The following is a 15862-nucleotide window of genomic DNA, read 5'->3' on the forward strand; positions in this document are numbered from 1 at the left end:
ACTGCTCTATGAAGGTAAATTTTTTTTGGCTGTTAGGGATTTTGGAGGGTTTACCTTTTGGAAAAGGCTCCAGCAATGACGTTTACATTACAGTCTCTTTCAGTTACTTCACCTTTCCAGTTGGATTGTATAAGCGCAGCCTGCAGCAACGCCAGCCTTCCTAGGCAACACCTTTCTGCATTTAAATCCTATTCCTGAAGCTAACAGTCACGGTGACACACCACCCCTTGCACAAATGAGACCTTTCCAACTTGAATCACTCCAACTTCACCCATGGCACCCATATTTTGTCTGAAACCAAGCAAGGTACACACCTGTGTAAGGCACCCACTGGGATCCTGAGGGGCAGATTGGTTCATTTCTATGAACTGCGTTGCCTTTCAGGCACCACAGGTTATTTACCATTTCCAGTTATGAACACGGGACTACATTTAGCCCCTGTGCATGGCAAAGGGAGCATTTTGCTTTAACAGTGATCCGTCAGGATTTAGCCTCAGCTAAAACCAGCTCCGTTAGTTAATACTTACAAAAAAAACAACAACCTAGCGTAAGAATAGTAGCCAACTCCACAACTGCATGCGTAATTGGGTATCTAAAGGCACAGAAGTGCAGAAGCACTCATCCTGGAAAAAAAAAATGACAGCAAGAGCTGCCATATAAAGACAGACAGAAACACAGAGACTGCTGTGGCTCTGGACAGCGGTGACTGCAAGTTTTTGTGGGGCTCACTCTTTTTCAGTACACTGTAGATTTAAATTGCACATTAACTTTTTTTTTTAAAGCAAGGCATGTTTTAATAGAAACATCCAGATTATAGGAAGTTTTGTAACAGTAAAAACAGATCTGTATACTCAGATCTATTTTACAAGACTGCAAAGCCAAACACCGGGACCAGTCTTCAGAACAGCAACTCCAGTTATAAAACCAAAATGTTTACACAGAGAACACAGCCTGATGCTTGTCAAGATCACCGGCACAACACCCAGTTTGTGAAATCTTTAGCACTGTTTTTTCTAGCTATAAATGAGAAACAGAAATTCGACAATAATGGCAAGTGCTTCCCCACTACAAACATCTCACCAACAGGCAAAAATACCAAATGTGATGTCTGGTAGAGTTCTGAGAGCTCAAGACCACCCTTACTAATATATATATATATATAAGTTATACTCTAAACTTTGGCCAAGACTTTCACTAATTAAGCAGATTTCTACAGACGTGCCCCCCTCAAACATTCTGACTCAACAGTTTGGTAAGTTCCAACTAGATGAACAGAACCTCATCGCTTCATCTCCAAGTATTCCAAGATTGGAAGCTCTTTAAAATCATTATTAAATTATAATGGCTCTGAAGAAAATAAAAGACATAGCTTTTTTTTGTGTTTTCTTTTTTTTTTAAAGACTTAAGTCCTCTTAGATAAAAGGAATTAAAGATGCTTGCTTCACGTGCAGGCCTTCATCGCACATATAACAACACACCAGCTTGGGTCAGTCAGCAGATACACTTTAAAAGCCACGTTTTCAGAAAGACAGAATGGTCTTATGAATTATTTCGATGCACTCTCGGATTTCATCCTCCTTAATCACCAGAGGCGGTGCCAGCCGGATGATATCACCATGCGTAGGTTTGGCAAGAAGTCCGTTATCACGAAGCCGCAGACACACCTTCCAGGCATCGTAGTCTGCAATTAAAGGAAAGACACTTACACTGTGGCAGAGAAAGTGGCACAATCGCAGCACGTGGAATGAGGAGCCAAGCCAGACTGTAAACTGCTTGCCATCTAGTAGTGAGAAAAATCAAATATCATGGGCTCACTCTCACAAACGAAGTGGTGACGTCTGAGCAGCTCTCCAGAATTTGCAGTGAATATTTAGTACTGCTGCAAAACCTGAGCTTTGCTCTTTCACAGATGACATATCCATCTACGTCCAGCAGTAGATTAAAAGAAGAAAATTAGAAGAAGTGGAAGCCTGCAAGAGGCAGGTAAGAGAAAAAATCTGGATAGGACTTCAGACAAGGTTACTTTTATGCCTGGATTTCAGTCCATCTTAAGAGTGTATCTTAAGAAATTATAACCCTTCTCTTGCAGCACTTTGTCACTTAGTATATTGGTGACAAAAAATAGTCTGCTCTGGCTTTTAAACCATTTTCTGGTGTACTTCAATGTGTTAATCCCTAGAAACTTGTTCTCAATCGTTAACTCTTTCCTTCCTCATGCATTCCAGTATTCATCTAATTATCCTGGAACAAACAACCTCAGCCAAACTTCCCACAGTCTGACAGAAACTAGCTTTCCAGACAGGGCCAGTTATCTCCAGGTGAACAGACAAAGGGGCATTTGTGGGGAGCTAAGTTCACCATCAGGTTTGAACATTATCCAGTCATAAAATAATTCATGTTGTTAGAAAAAGTTTAGACTGAGATAGTAAAAGCCTCCTACTTTTAATAGCACACAGTCACTCAAATAAATTTACAGACACTACTACAGTGCCAAGATGAGAACCCAAACAAGATGACTGTAAGCTACACCCCTACTCCACACAGACACTTGCAATTTTAACTTGAAAGTTATTTGTCACGCTACGACTGCAGTTGATTATATTTCCTTACCTTTGGTTTCCCGGATTACAATTGCATTGAGAAGTCCTTTTCCTCTGACACAAGTTACAATATCAGATGGTGTCTTCATGAGCTCATTTCTTAATATGTTACCCATTACTTCTGCATTTTTAGCCAAGTCTTCCTCTTCAATTACCTAAAGGAAGGTTAGATCTACAGTCAGCTGAAGGGCACAGCATTTGTTTTAGTTGTCTACTGCAGCATGGCACACAATGACATGACAATTGCTGAGATACAAAAGCTGATCCATCCAAGGTGTCAGTGCAAACGTAGCACATCCAAGCCAGTTAACATTAAGCCTTCACTCATTTGTGTTTACAAGAAACATAAATCTCTAAACTGTTTTCCATTTGTCTTTTTTTTTTTCCTCCCCAAGTAAAAGATAAACCTCTAATGACTCTTAATCTGTGAGTTTGCCCAAGTCCATGTATCAGGCAATGATGAGGCTTTTTGAGTGACTTCCTTAAACGTTGTGAATTATGCAGTTACAGAACGTTTAAAATATGGTATCTGGACAAGATATTTTACTAGCTTTTGTTTGAGCTCCAGTGGCATGTGCGTTATCAAGCTCACAGAGCAGCAAACTCTTAAATATGGCATAGAAAAATACTCCATTTTTAAAACAACTCAGTGAAATTAGCAAAATCACTCTACTGAATTTAAGTACCTTAAACCTTGTTCTAGGTAATGGCTTAAATGGCAGAATAAAATTTAAGACAATAAAATACAAAGAAATTAGGGGACATTTTCAGTTAAGAATTTAGAATTTGTTTTGTGATCTTAAAACTAAAAGAAGATAGATTTAGATTAGACATTAGGAAGAAATTCTTCACTGTAAGGGTACTGAGGCACTGGAACAGGTTGCCCAGAGAAGTGGTGGATGCCCCGTCCCTGAAAATGTTAGAGGCCAGGCTGGATGGGGCCTGGGCCAACCTGATCTAGTGGGAGATGTCCCTGCCCATGACAGAGGGTTGGAGTTAGATGATCTTTAAGGTCCCTTCCAACCCAAGCCATTCTATGATATTAATTTATATGCAAATAGTTAACTACTACCAATTTTTCATTCTTACTTAAAGATAAATTTCTATTTGTAGCATAATCAATAATGTCACTTATTTAAGTGAAGATAATGTCCGTGTGACACACTTTTTTCTTTAGAATCTAAATCTTTATTAAAACACACAAACCTCCAGTGCTGCCATTGCAACACGACAGGCTAATGGATTTCCTCCATACGTAGATCCGTGTTCACCAGGCTTAATGGTCAGCATAACTTCATCATCACACAGCACTGCGGAGACCTAAAATGGAAAGGTCAGCTAACTCATTTGCCTACATAATTTAGAACAGTAAACTTAAATCTCTCTGAAGTAAACTTTTCCTCAGGGCTCAGGAAAGGGTGCTTTTCATCCCACGGCAGTTAAGTTACATTTACATTCCTAGCTCTGTACAGAAGAGGACACGTGACAGTCACGTAACAGCTTAATCCCCTTAGATACACTCCGCTATACCAGTAATATACAGCAGCTAACTACAGCTGAGAGGCATTTCTCCAAGATGAATATTATTTCAAGAGTTTAAGTTTCATAACTCTGCTTAACAACTCAAAAACCGGCCAAAACAGTTCAAGGCAGGTTGCAACTTCCAGCCTAATCAGCAGAAATGTATGTCACTCCAGGAGGATAAACCCAGTCATGTGGGCATGACAAACAAGTGAACTAACGCCAGTTGTTCAGAAAAATGCTTCTAACAGATGATGTTTTAGCACACATTATTTTTTTCCCATTTTACAAAGTTAATCAGAAATTCATTAAAGCAAGACTGCAATGAACTACTGTCCAGAGACTGTATCAGAAACTCACCAGTGATTCCAGAATGAAAGACTGACCACCAAACACTTACTTTTCTGATATTATTAAACTGAAGTAAACAGAGATACACCAAATCTATTCAATTAATTGACAAGGACCAAAACACCTAAAAATTCCCTGTCTAAGAAGATGACATCTAATGATGTGCCACACTAACAATTCAAGTATCAACACAGTAAGTTCAGTATACTCTAGCCATTTCAGCTATACGTGTAACTATGTATTCCATAATTTTCTTATTTATCACTCACAGGCTCTACTATCTGGGTCACAAATTACAGTTAATCTTGTAAACACCCATGTCCAAGCACAACAAACATCAAATTTGTCTTCCAACTAGTAGACTTTCAGTGCTAATTACTTAAAAAATGGTTAGTCAACTAATGGATTTTTTGTTGTTGTTACTCACAGGATATACGCCACCAGAAAGGGCCTTTCCAAGAAGAATTACATCAGGCCTCACATTTTCATGGTCAACAGCTAGCATTTTTCCTGTTCTGGCTAAGCCCGTCTGTATTTCATCGGCAATAAACAGAACCTGTATAGAGATAAAAAGAAAAAACACACACATTACAGAAAATGACTTTTCACTCCCATTCCTACTTCAAACTGTGCAGCAGAGTTGCACACAGTGAAAGACCTTCCAGCTGTATTGCACTATGTGCGCTTCTTTAAGACACACAAATTCTGCGAAATGTCAAACTAACGAAAGGTAAACATACTGTCCTACTTCTCTCTGACATCTTTAACAAAGATTCTCTGCTACATAAGGAACACTCCACATAGACTTGGTCCCTGTTCATACAGAATCTATTTACACTACAACAGCAAGTGAGATTTCCAAAAAGTTAGGTGCATTGTTCGGAAACTGACCTTTGAAAAAGCTTCTGAAAAATGCCATTTTAGCAACTCTGCTGGTCTCAGTCTATGTAACTCTGAGAGCCTACATGCAAGTTTTTGATCTCATTTTCCTAAGCTGCATTACTGTCATGTGCTAGAATTCACAGAGTATCTACTACTTTTTCTGTGAGGTAAGCATCACAGTAATAATGAAGGCAACTTCTTTACTTGTATGTCAATAGCTTCCTCTCAGGTTTGGAATAATTTATGGGTAACGTTTTCAAATTAAGAATCAGAATTCTATTAGAACAAAGTGTTGATTTTCAAATCAGACAGGATCCATCGGAATAAAAAGCCATGAATCAATAAAACTTTTGTTGTTTTCCTTACATTTACAAAGGACACGGCCTAGACCTATAGAAGAGCCTGACTAAGCTGATGCTGAAATAAGGGAAGGCAGCCTGCTTATGAGCATTAGCAGTACCCAACGACAACAGGAGGGCACAGATATATATAAATACACCTTCCCACCCGTACAGAGATGCTGAATGCAAGTCTAATTCAACATCATAAGTATTTGACCATTTTCTTTAGTGTTCCGTCCTGTGATCTGTTACTGTTACTAACTCTCGATAGCACTGGTGCATTCCAGCAATGAGGTCCTGAACAGCCAGGGTAGAACCACCACAGTAACTGGCTTGTGGTCCAAGAAATTTGTGAGAAAGTGAAAAAGAAATGTAGAGTTCGATTAAAATAAATGCAGTTTTAAAAACTTCCATTAGAAGCTTATACTGGTGACAGCAGTAAGAAACAGAGAAAAGCAAGCACTGCTACAAAATAAGAAGTAGGAAGTTTAAGTATCCCTACCCTGATCCACTGAAAGAAAGAAATTATTAAACAGCATTTGAAGTCCAATATCTTGCACGTGAGAATAACCTTACAAGACATGCCAGGAGACACAGTGTGTGATTTTAAGCCATGAATTCCTTACATTGTGCTTTGTGCAGAGGTCCCGCACTCCCGTGAGATAACCTTTGTCAGGAACAACCACGCCTGCTTCACCTTGAATTGGTTCAACCATGAAAGCAGCTACGTTGGGATCTTGAAGTGCCCGCTGTAAATATGATATGCACAGAAAGAAAAACTTGTACTCAGGTCACATTTACAAAATACGGCGAGAACACACACAGCACAACCTAGCTGTCACTCTGTTTTCAATCCTAAATGCAGGTAATAGTATTCATGTCAGGCAGTTATCTCCGAGCACCATTTCACTTCCAACACAGGAGCCTATGTCACTGCTTGCCTCTAAAGATCAGTTGGTGTGCTCGCTCGGGGAATTATGAACCTTAAAAACTGCAAAGCCAGACAGGCAGATTATCAGATCAGTTCATAAACTACCTCAGAAATATACTCAGTTTTGCATTACCCCATACAAGACAAACAATTGCTCAATGCTTCCCCCAGTTCACCTCAAGCAAAAAGGAATGGAGGCTCTCTAGTACAAAGCTGTCATCTTAAAGCAAAGTCCACAGCTACATTCTTGCACTATCAAGCTCTGGGAGGTTTACAAGTCTACAAGACTCAGAAGATACTAAGATTCCCAGCACAAAATTTACTACAGCTTTCCTTAATACTGCCCCATAAATAGAATAAATTCAGCTTTTAGTCTGATGGACACGGATGTGGGTTCTAGGTCTCCAGAGCGCATTCAAAGCCTCAGTAAAGTTGGCTGAAAGCCAGTAAATACTTACGGAGCTTTCACAATGAACAGCCTTACTTAGGTTCAAAGCTGATTTAGCTACTCCACAAAGCAACTCTAACAGAGTTAGAGTCTCTCTAACTCTGTTAGAGTCTCTCTAACAGAGAGACCTTAGCTTCCCTTAAACAAACTCCTAGGGGGCAGGCATCTCTGTCCCACAAACCTCCACAGATGGCTCGTTGCACTAAGCAGGCACAGCAGACACGGAGGACTGACTTGTCACGCATGGAGATGATGTATGCAGATGATGGAAAAGTGGTGATGCCAGTGTTCCTGCTGCCTCAGTACCATCTGTGTTTAGCTGGCACCCTCCTGCCTTCCAGGTCCCAAATCCAGTTACCCTACAGCTGCTATCAAGCACCATCCACCCTCCAGTACAGAAACCCAGACTATGAGTGTGGGAAGTTTAAATCAAGGTCAACACTCCCCAACAGCTTGGCAGTGCAGAATCAGTAGCATTTCAGTCATTTGAGTGAATTGCCAGCCTAGCATGTTTTTAAGGATGCTAGGAAGCTCACAAGACCGGTAAGCAACTGCAGTGAACTCTAGTTATCCAGTCATTGGAGAGTCCTTAGCATTTCTGAGAAAAGTAAGTCAAGATATTAGCTTCAGAATCCACGTCCAACTTTACAACTTATTTTACTTTAAGCATGTGTAACATGAATCCCCTTACAGTTTATTTGCTGTTCTTTATTTACACCTGAAACATCTTAGCAACGAGGGAAATAAAACAGACCTTGTTTTCCTTTTACTTCCTAAAGCAAACTGAAAATCAAAACCAAAGGAGAATTTACACACATTACCTGCAGGTAATCATAACATGTGTATCTAGACATATTTAAGAAATACATATTTCTTAATGTGTATGTTTCAAATGACAAGCTTCTGCTTTTCCTGCCTTGCTATTCACCCAAGAGACACAGTAAAATGATTCCAAATACCTCAAGAGCTGGTAGGTCATTGTATGGGATCACTTCGAAACCTGGCATAAAGGGTCCAAATCCATCGTAGCTGGATGGGTCTGTAGAACTGGAGATAGCAGACATCGTTCTGCCCCAGAAGTTGCCAGCTAAAAAAATAAAAAAATAATAATTATATATATGCCTCGCTAACATCTCATTGACAAAATTATGATGCATTTTCACCTAAGATAACTGACAGAGATTCATTACAAAACTAAGAGCCAGAACAGTTTGTACGACATCATATTTTTCGACCTGCTGATGAATTTTAAGAGTTGTCTAACATTAGCATCCTTCCAGCAATTGTTAGCAGTTTACATTGATGCCTTAAATACATCAGGTTGCTCTATCAAAAGCATGCTGGAAAAACAAATGAATATTACGACATGACCTGGCAAGTATACAAAATAACTTCCATGAACTCTTTCTTGTCAGTAATCTGAAAGTAGTAGCCTAGAAGTCTGAGGAAGATGTGCAGGTTTTACATAAATAGTACTCATCAAATACAGAAAGAAACTACCATCCAGAATTTAAGTCCTAGAAATAAAGCTGCCAGTGAGCCTAAAAGATACATTTCTGTGTAGTTCAAAGTTCCAGGAAAAGCTGTTTATATTTTTAAAAACACTCTGACTGTGCACTATTTCACATAGAAACATGAGTTAAAATGGTTGGGAATCAACTATCACCAAGACTATGAAAAATTATTTTAGTATTTCCATTGAATCAACTTACTGTCACCTAATTGATAATTAGACGTCTGATAAGAATAAGGAAGATAAGAGTTCAAAACGTTCACAGCATTACAAGTCTCCCCCCACACACCAATTTCATTGGGATGTTCTCAGTCTGGAGGAAATCCTGAAGGCAGTTACTGACGGAGGCAGCTCTAGGCACTGCCTCCTCCTAGTCGCCAATAGGATCAGCACTACACTGCTCACAACAGCGACGCTTCCTAGCAGAGCGACCCCTGCTACGCTCTGGGGAGTCACTTCTCAAAGTGAGAAAGCACTTACTGAAAGTCGACTGACTAAAGAGCAAAATAAAATATATATATGGAAGAAAGGGAGAAATATATTTGTTTAAAGAATTCCCAGAAAAAGAAAAAAAAATCTAATCTAATTGGCCCTAGAAAACATAACTCAGTATGCAACTTTGAATTTCAGTTTATAAATGCAGTCTAATGACAATTTATAGTCCAGCTATGACATGCACCAGAAGTCAGAAACAGACTGCAGCTGTAGCAACCAACAAACAACAACAAATAAATAAATACATAAATAAATCACTTTATTAATAAGCTTTATTCTGGAAAGTTGTATAAAATACAGAGCCATTGAAAAGCAGCAGAATCAACAAGAAACACTTCACCTACAACCAAAGAATACCAAATAGAAGTTATCTGAACTAGACCTAAGCAGTCATTTTTCAGCAAAGCACGCTAGCTTCTTCAGTGGTAGGCAACTTTTCCCTGAAACATAGCCAAGAAGAGCAGATGAAGGGAGAAAGCACACCACTTAGATAATCAGGACCCCTTACCAATTTTAGCAAGATTGCCGTTACTTTTGTTGTATGACCAAGACTACAAAATGGCTTTACTGGATTAAAGCCAGCTTCTGGAATACCTTAAAGAAGGCAGAAGAGAAACACTGGTAGGGAGTGTTTACGAAGGAAGGAGGTTATCCCAAATGTGGGATTTTTGAGAGGGGTCTCAACAGTTTAATTCAAATGAAAGGTATCACAAGAAAGAAGGAATAAAATGATACTGTTCTTTAACACCCAAGCAGCAATTAAAAGAGTACGGAGGATGAATGCAGCTTCCATTTGACTTGAGGCAGCTATTAAGCAATATCTGACAACAAAAAGGGTTAAGTAGTACAAATAATGTCTACTTCATATATTCAATTGCTATTTATAAAGCTTTATAAACCACTTCATTAACAGTGATTTCCTTCCTTCAGTGAAAAAACAAAAGCATTAAGAATACTGCAGTGTAGTCACTACAGCTACAGGATGAGTGCTACAGCCAGCATCTAGAGCTGCCTTCTTCCTCAATACCTCAACTCGTAACATGCACGCAACGTACCTGCAAAAATAATTTTTGCTTTGTATTTCGGAATGCCTTTTACAACGTATGCCCACTTGCGAGCCAACTTACAGGCAGTTTCTCCAGCTTCCACTCCTAAAACATAAAGCAGCACCATTATCACATTTGTGCATCAGACAGGTCACCGACGCAGTAACAAGTGCATCAGTGCAGCACAAAACTGTTGACTCTACTAAAAAGAAAGAAAGCGGAAATACTTTTTTTTTCTTTTACCTGTATTCATTGGAAGAACTTTGTTATAATTGAACATTTTGGTGACAAACTCCTCATATTCACCGAGCACATCGTTGTAAAACGCTCTAGACGTAAGGGTCAGTTTTTCAGACTGAGCTTTCAGAGCACTCACGATCTTTGGGTGACAGTGGCCTTGATTAACAGCGCTGTAAGCACTTAGAAAGTCAAAATACCTTCTGCCTTCAACATCCCACACGTAAATACCTAGAAAAACAAAAGTGTAGTAAATATATAAATACAATCCAAAAAAAAAGAGAATACTAAATAGTATAAGCTAAGAGTTGCAATGCAACCTAGTCAAACCTATGTTGTATTCTTGCTATCCTGTGGAGTAGTCAGGTATATTTTCTTACAGGTAAGCCCACAAGAGGCACTCTGACTGGAAAATAAACAATTGATAAAGGTAGCAAAAGCAAAAAGATTGTACATTATCAATAAGCGTTAATGAGGTATCAAGAAAAGAAGGATTTCCTATATAAAGCTGCTCTGAACCATCGAGACACGTAGCGACGAAGACACACTCTTGATTCACTATGTTGACAGCCTTTCAGGACACATTCATAGAGCCTAACCTGCAGAGCAGAAAATCCCCTTAAATATAGTTAAAAATCAGAGTAAATTTAAATTAAGCCATAACACATGAGCAGTACACAAGGTTAACTACGCACTTAAACAGTGTTCATGTTCACCTTAACACTGAAAATCTCCATACAAGGCAACAGAAGAAACAGAGCTGCCTGAAACTTTCTTGCTGGGTTATTCTGAGTTATGGAGATCATCAGAACTTAGCCCTTTATTTAAATAAATCATTTTATAGAGAGCACAATTTTATCAGGTGGCCTCCTAAGGCTGCATCATAAGGCCTCATCCAGAGCTATGGCCAGCAAATTAACTACCTTTACTTCATCAATTATCTCAATCTTCTCTGCACCCAGCCCACCAAGAAAAGAAACTGATTATCTCAAAATCATTACGTACACACATCCCATCGACAGCACCCAGGGCAACCAAAATAAAATACCTTTTCCCTTCTCCAGAGCAACAGGCAGTGGGTGGTAATTGTGGGCCCCATATTTAGCCTCACGTTCAAATATATAATCAGAGGACGGAGGCCCTTGAACTGTTTTTTTAGTCGCAACTGAGGTAGCAGAACTCAGCGAAGCATGAACACCTCGGCAGAGAACAGCGAGGCTCTGAGGGCGGGTGAGCTTGGAAAACATTGTTGACTTCAGGTATGCTGTGACAGATCTGAAAAAAAAAAAAGGTTAATAATTAGCACTGACAGTACTTCTGAACAAATATATGACGCGATTAAAGTGCTTCTACTGCCAGGATTACAGGTTTCCCAACCGTTCTGCACTGCAATCAGGAAAGCTTGTACAAAGTATAAACGAATGCAGCACTGACTTCAACTAAGTTGTTTTTTTCCTATTTTAATGTACACTCCCAGTAATAGAACAAAAACCGCACGACTCAGCAAGCCTACGAGACAGTCCCATAATTTTACCTATGAAAGTACTTTTTCTTTGTGCCTTAAATTGCAACTAAATTTATTATTACAAGCTACGTTCAGCAGAGCAGGGAAATGATAAGTTACGTTTATCGAGCTTCTGGGGCTGCTGAAACGCCTTTCATCTGACGAAGACTTCCTTAAGAGAAATCTCAACACAGAATCAGAAAGTAAATAATATAATGCTGGAAAGAAACACCTGACCCAAATAATGTTTAGCTGATAATATCAGACTGATAAAGGCCGGATTAGTTTTAACTGAGGTCAGCTTTATGAAGTAAAGTTAGTGGCTTTTTGTATAAACTGCATTCTTGATGTTAAAGCGTATCCAGCTACGGATAAAGAACTCCTTGTTAGCGGCATTTCAAGGCAGTGAAAAAACAAATGGAAAGTAACAGCTAATCAAGTATTAACCATCTTTATAACACCTTGTATTTTCTGAGGAAAAATCGTTGATTTCCCCTGAATACATAATCTCATACTGTTAACATCTACAGATAACCTGAGGGTAGAATTTCATGAAACATACTCAGGAAAAACATTAGGAACTTGAACTTCCACTGCATTTTTTCCCCTTCCTGCTCTGTCAGAGCAACCACACAATTAAGCCTTCAAAAAGGAAGAACAGAACCATGGTCTAATTCCCAGCAGTGGGTGGCATCTTTCAATTTAAATTCCATAAACATTTACCAAGGAGCATAATTAATATTCCTAGACTTATATGGCTAACATGTCTTTGGAAACAAACTTGTCAAGTCCATCAAAATGGAAGGCAGAACTCCAAGATCTGGCGAATCTTTTCAGATTTGTATTTGACACTGAAATGTAAATTGTTCCCACAATTCTCCGATAATCCTTTACCATAATGTGGAAGCACTAAGAAGCACCTAATACACGATACCAGGACAGCATGAAAAGAATCCTTTGCAGGAAAGTTCTGTGTCTTTTCATTCACGGGAAAGCACTAACACCAGAAAGGCCCAGGATGTCTGTGAGAGCTGGAAGGAGCAAAGGATTATTCTACACACGACTTGTTCTTACTTAGAGAAGCGTTAAGAGAAGGATGAGAGGACTGGGGACAGCACAGAGCCAACGCAGAGACGCTCACTTCAGCAAGGCCAAGAGCTGTCAGAGCTGAAGATTCCAGTCTTGCACAACATCACACTTACAAACTGACAAAAGATATTGGCCCACAACGAAGATGACAATGACAAGTGCTCTGATTATCAAGTGCAGCCTCCTTTGCAACTGACTGCTTAGCAAACCGAAGAGCTTTCTAAGGAACCTCAACACTGGCGCGCTACCTAACAACAAAAGCATACTGCAACACCTAAGCAGAAGATTCATATTAAATAGGAGAACACAGGGACAGTTTATGGAAAGAGACTGTTATTTCAGGCTGCTTGCACAGACAGATGTATTCTCAATTTATTTTGGTAAAGGACTGCACGCTGGATGAGTCACCTTAAACAGAGGCATTTTTTCCAGCAGATTCCTCGGATGTTATATTGTCATTCCTCATTTCTAAGCAAAAAGCCAGAAAAACTATTTTCTGCATCTACCAAAATCAGCTGGGCCAGAGTCAGTAGTCTCCGTTCCAGCAGGAGATCAGCTGTTCCTCAGCCCTGGGCAATTCACCAACTCAGAGCTGTTAAGTATTAGCCATTTGTGTTAGTACTTCTCAAGACTGTCACTCAAAGATTTTACAAAAAAAAAAAAAGACAAATATATCTTCATAGAAGAAAAATTTTCTCAGAGATTCAGATCAACCGCACCGCTCAAAACCACAACTTGCTTAACCCCTTAAATGCCATTGGTCCGTGCCATCCTGCCCCCGACACATCTCCCTGGCAAGGCAGCTAATTCTATGATAAGCTTCTCTATTTTGGGACATTCTCCATACATTCCTGAAATGAAAGCTGTAAAGGAATGAAACTCTTACCTGCCCCTCACCAGAGAGTTACCTTTCTGCACGGAGAGTTACAGACTACTCTTCCTTCAGGGTGGCAAATCTTAATCGGAAATCCCTACAAAGACTTCCCCTCCAGGAGGAGAAATGACCTGCAAGCTGCGGAAGTGAGGCCACATCATTTTAGCTGAGGCATGGGGGGGGTTACCCTGAGCAAGGCAGAGCGAAACCGCGAATTCTTGTCGCATCTGGAGCCGAAAAGCGAGGAGAAGCCTGCTTCTGGCGGTCAGCAAGGCGAGACGAGCAGCAATTTCAGGAAAAAGGCAGGGTGCAGTTGGGGGAAAAGCAGGAACTTGTTGCGGGGCTGCGAGGAAGAGAAGCGCGGCAGCGCTGGGGGCAGACGGCAGGCGTTCCAGCAGGCGGGGAGGTGTTGCATCAGAAATTGAGCTAGCCCTCCCTGCTCAGCCGATCCTGCGGTTTGGGCGGATGGGAAGCAGCTTCCCCTCCACGGCAGCCCCTCAGTAACGCTGCCCCGCTTCCAACAGCTTCAACCGGAGGAAATAAACCTGCCCGGGCCAGCTTTGCCTCAGCAGGGCTAAGAAAAACATTAAATAAATGTTTTTCGGGAGGCTGCCCTGCCCGGGGCGGGTGGCAGCGGGCGGGCTGCGAGCTCCCCTCAGGCCGGGCCGCGCCCTGACCCGCTGGGGACAACGGGCCTGAGGGGCCTGAGGGGCACCGGAGGGACCCCGGAGGGACCCCAACGGCCCCGGGGCCACGCGCACAGGCCTCCCGCACGGCACCGCGGAGCTGCCCCGCTCCCCTCCCTCACGGCCGTCGCCAGAGCCCCCCGCGTGAGGCGGCCGCGGCCCCGGCCCCGGCCCCGGCCCCTACCTGCCGGCCGTGCTGCTCGGCCCAGGGCCCGCGGCGCAGAGGCGGAGGCAGCCGGCGGCAGCTGTCACCGCGCCTCACGCCCCGCCGCCCATTGGCCGCCGCCTCCCTCCCCTGCCCCGCCGCCGCCTCCCATTGGGCTTCGGCGCGGAGAACGCCCCGCGCTCGCCCAATCGGAGAGCGAAAGAGCCGCAAGCCCTCAGGGAGGGCCCGCCCCCTCCCCCCCCCCCCCCCCCGGCGGCCGTTGGCGGGGTTCCGTCAGGGCCGCAGCCCCCGCAGGGATCTGACGGGGCTGGACTTAGGGCGACCACGGTGTCGCCGCCCCACCTGGGGAGGTGTTGTACGAAGGAGGGAGCACGGGGAAAACAAAATAAATAACAATAAACGAAAACAAAATAAAATAAATAAAAAGATACAAAAACGGGCCTGTGCCCAATCTAGTCTGTCAAATAACTCAGCCCATCCCCAGGCCAAGTGACACCTCAGGAGCGCTGTGTGGCCATGGAATGGGGGCGTTCACAAGGGCCTTATAATCATTAAGGTTGTAAAAGCCCCCCAAGATCACCTGGTCCAACCACCCCCTACCACCAATGTCACCACTGAGCCATGTCCCCAAGCACCACGTCCAACCTCTCCTTGAACACCCCCAGGGACGGTGACGCCACCACCTCCCTGGGCACCCCGTCCCAACGCCTGACTGCTCTTTCTGAGGAGAAATGTCTCCTCATTTCCAACCTGAATCTCTCCTGGCACGACTTGAGGCCATGCCCTCTAGTCCTGTCACTACTTACATGTGAGAAGAGGCCAACCCCAGCTCCCCACACCTTCCTTTCAGGGAGTTAGAGAGAGCAATAAGGTCTCCTTTGAGACATGAGTAGTCAATGTGCACTGGTTTTAGTCCAGAAGAAAAACAAATGCTGTGAAAAGATACTGAGACTATTTCTCTTTTTATATAACCCACCTTACTAAAAACAGAAACAAAGCAAAGTCTCAGGAGTGCAGACTTCTGGATGCCTCTTGACTCATAATTTGTCCTGACAAGTCTGTCTACGCTGGAAGACAGTCCGTAGCTTTTCCACAAAGAAAACACGGTGTACTGGGTTGACAGTACCCAGAATTTGCATATCTCCCCCCCCACACACAAACACAACCCCGTGTAAATG

The 15862-nt window shown here is 42.0% G+C and overlaps 1 protein-coding gene across 5 annotated transcripts; it reads right to left on the minus strand.

Moving 5' to 3' along the window:
* Window positions 1-768: 768 nt before the first annotated feature.
* Window positions 769-14840, minus strand: OAT (ornithine aminotransferase). Of its 5 annotated transcripts, none has more exons than XM_083844571.1 (11): window positions 14620-14693; window positions 13845-14175; window positions 11414-11640; window positions 10372-10596; window positions 10138-10233; window positions 8034-8161; window positions 6322-6444; window positions 4900-5028; window positions 3807-3920; window positions 2611-2755; window positions 769-1681 (listed from the first exon to the last, which is right to left on the minus strand). In XM_083844571.1, the coding sequence occupies exons 3-11, from the start codon at window positions 11610-11612 to the stop codon at window positions 1521-1523; spliced, it is 1320 nt and encodes a 439-aa protein (XP_083700697.1). In that variant the 5' UTR covers window positions 11613-11640; window positions 13845-14175; window positions 14620-14693; the 3' UTR covers window positions 769-1520. The 5 variants fall into 5 exon arrangements, with proteins under 5 accessions (XP_083700697.1, XP_083700696.1, XP_083700695.1 ...); XM_083844570.1 differs by having other exon boundaries at window positions 14612-14693; XM_083844569.1 differs by lacking the exons at window positions 13845-14175; window positions 14620-14693 and adding an exon at window positions 14703-14840.
* Window positions 14841-15862: the final 1022 nt, after the last annotated feature.

Source organism: Anser anser (assembly GCF_964211835.1).
Source record: "Anser anser genome assembly, chromosome: 7".
Lineage (NCBI taxonomy): Eukaryota > Metazoa > Chordata > Aves > Anseriformes > Anatidae > Anser > Anser anser.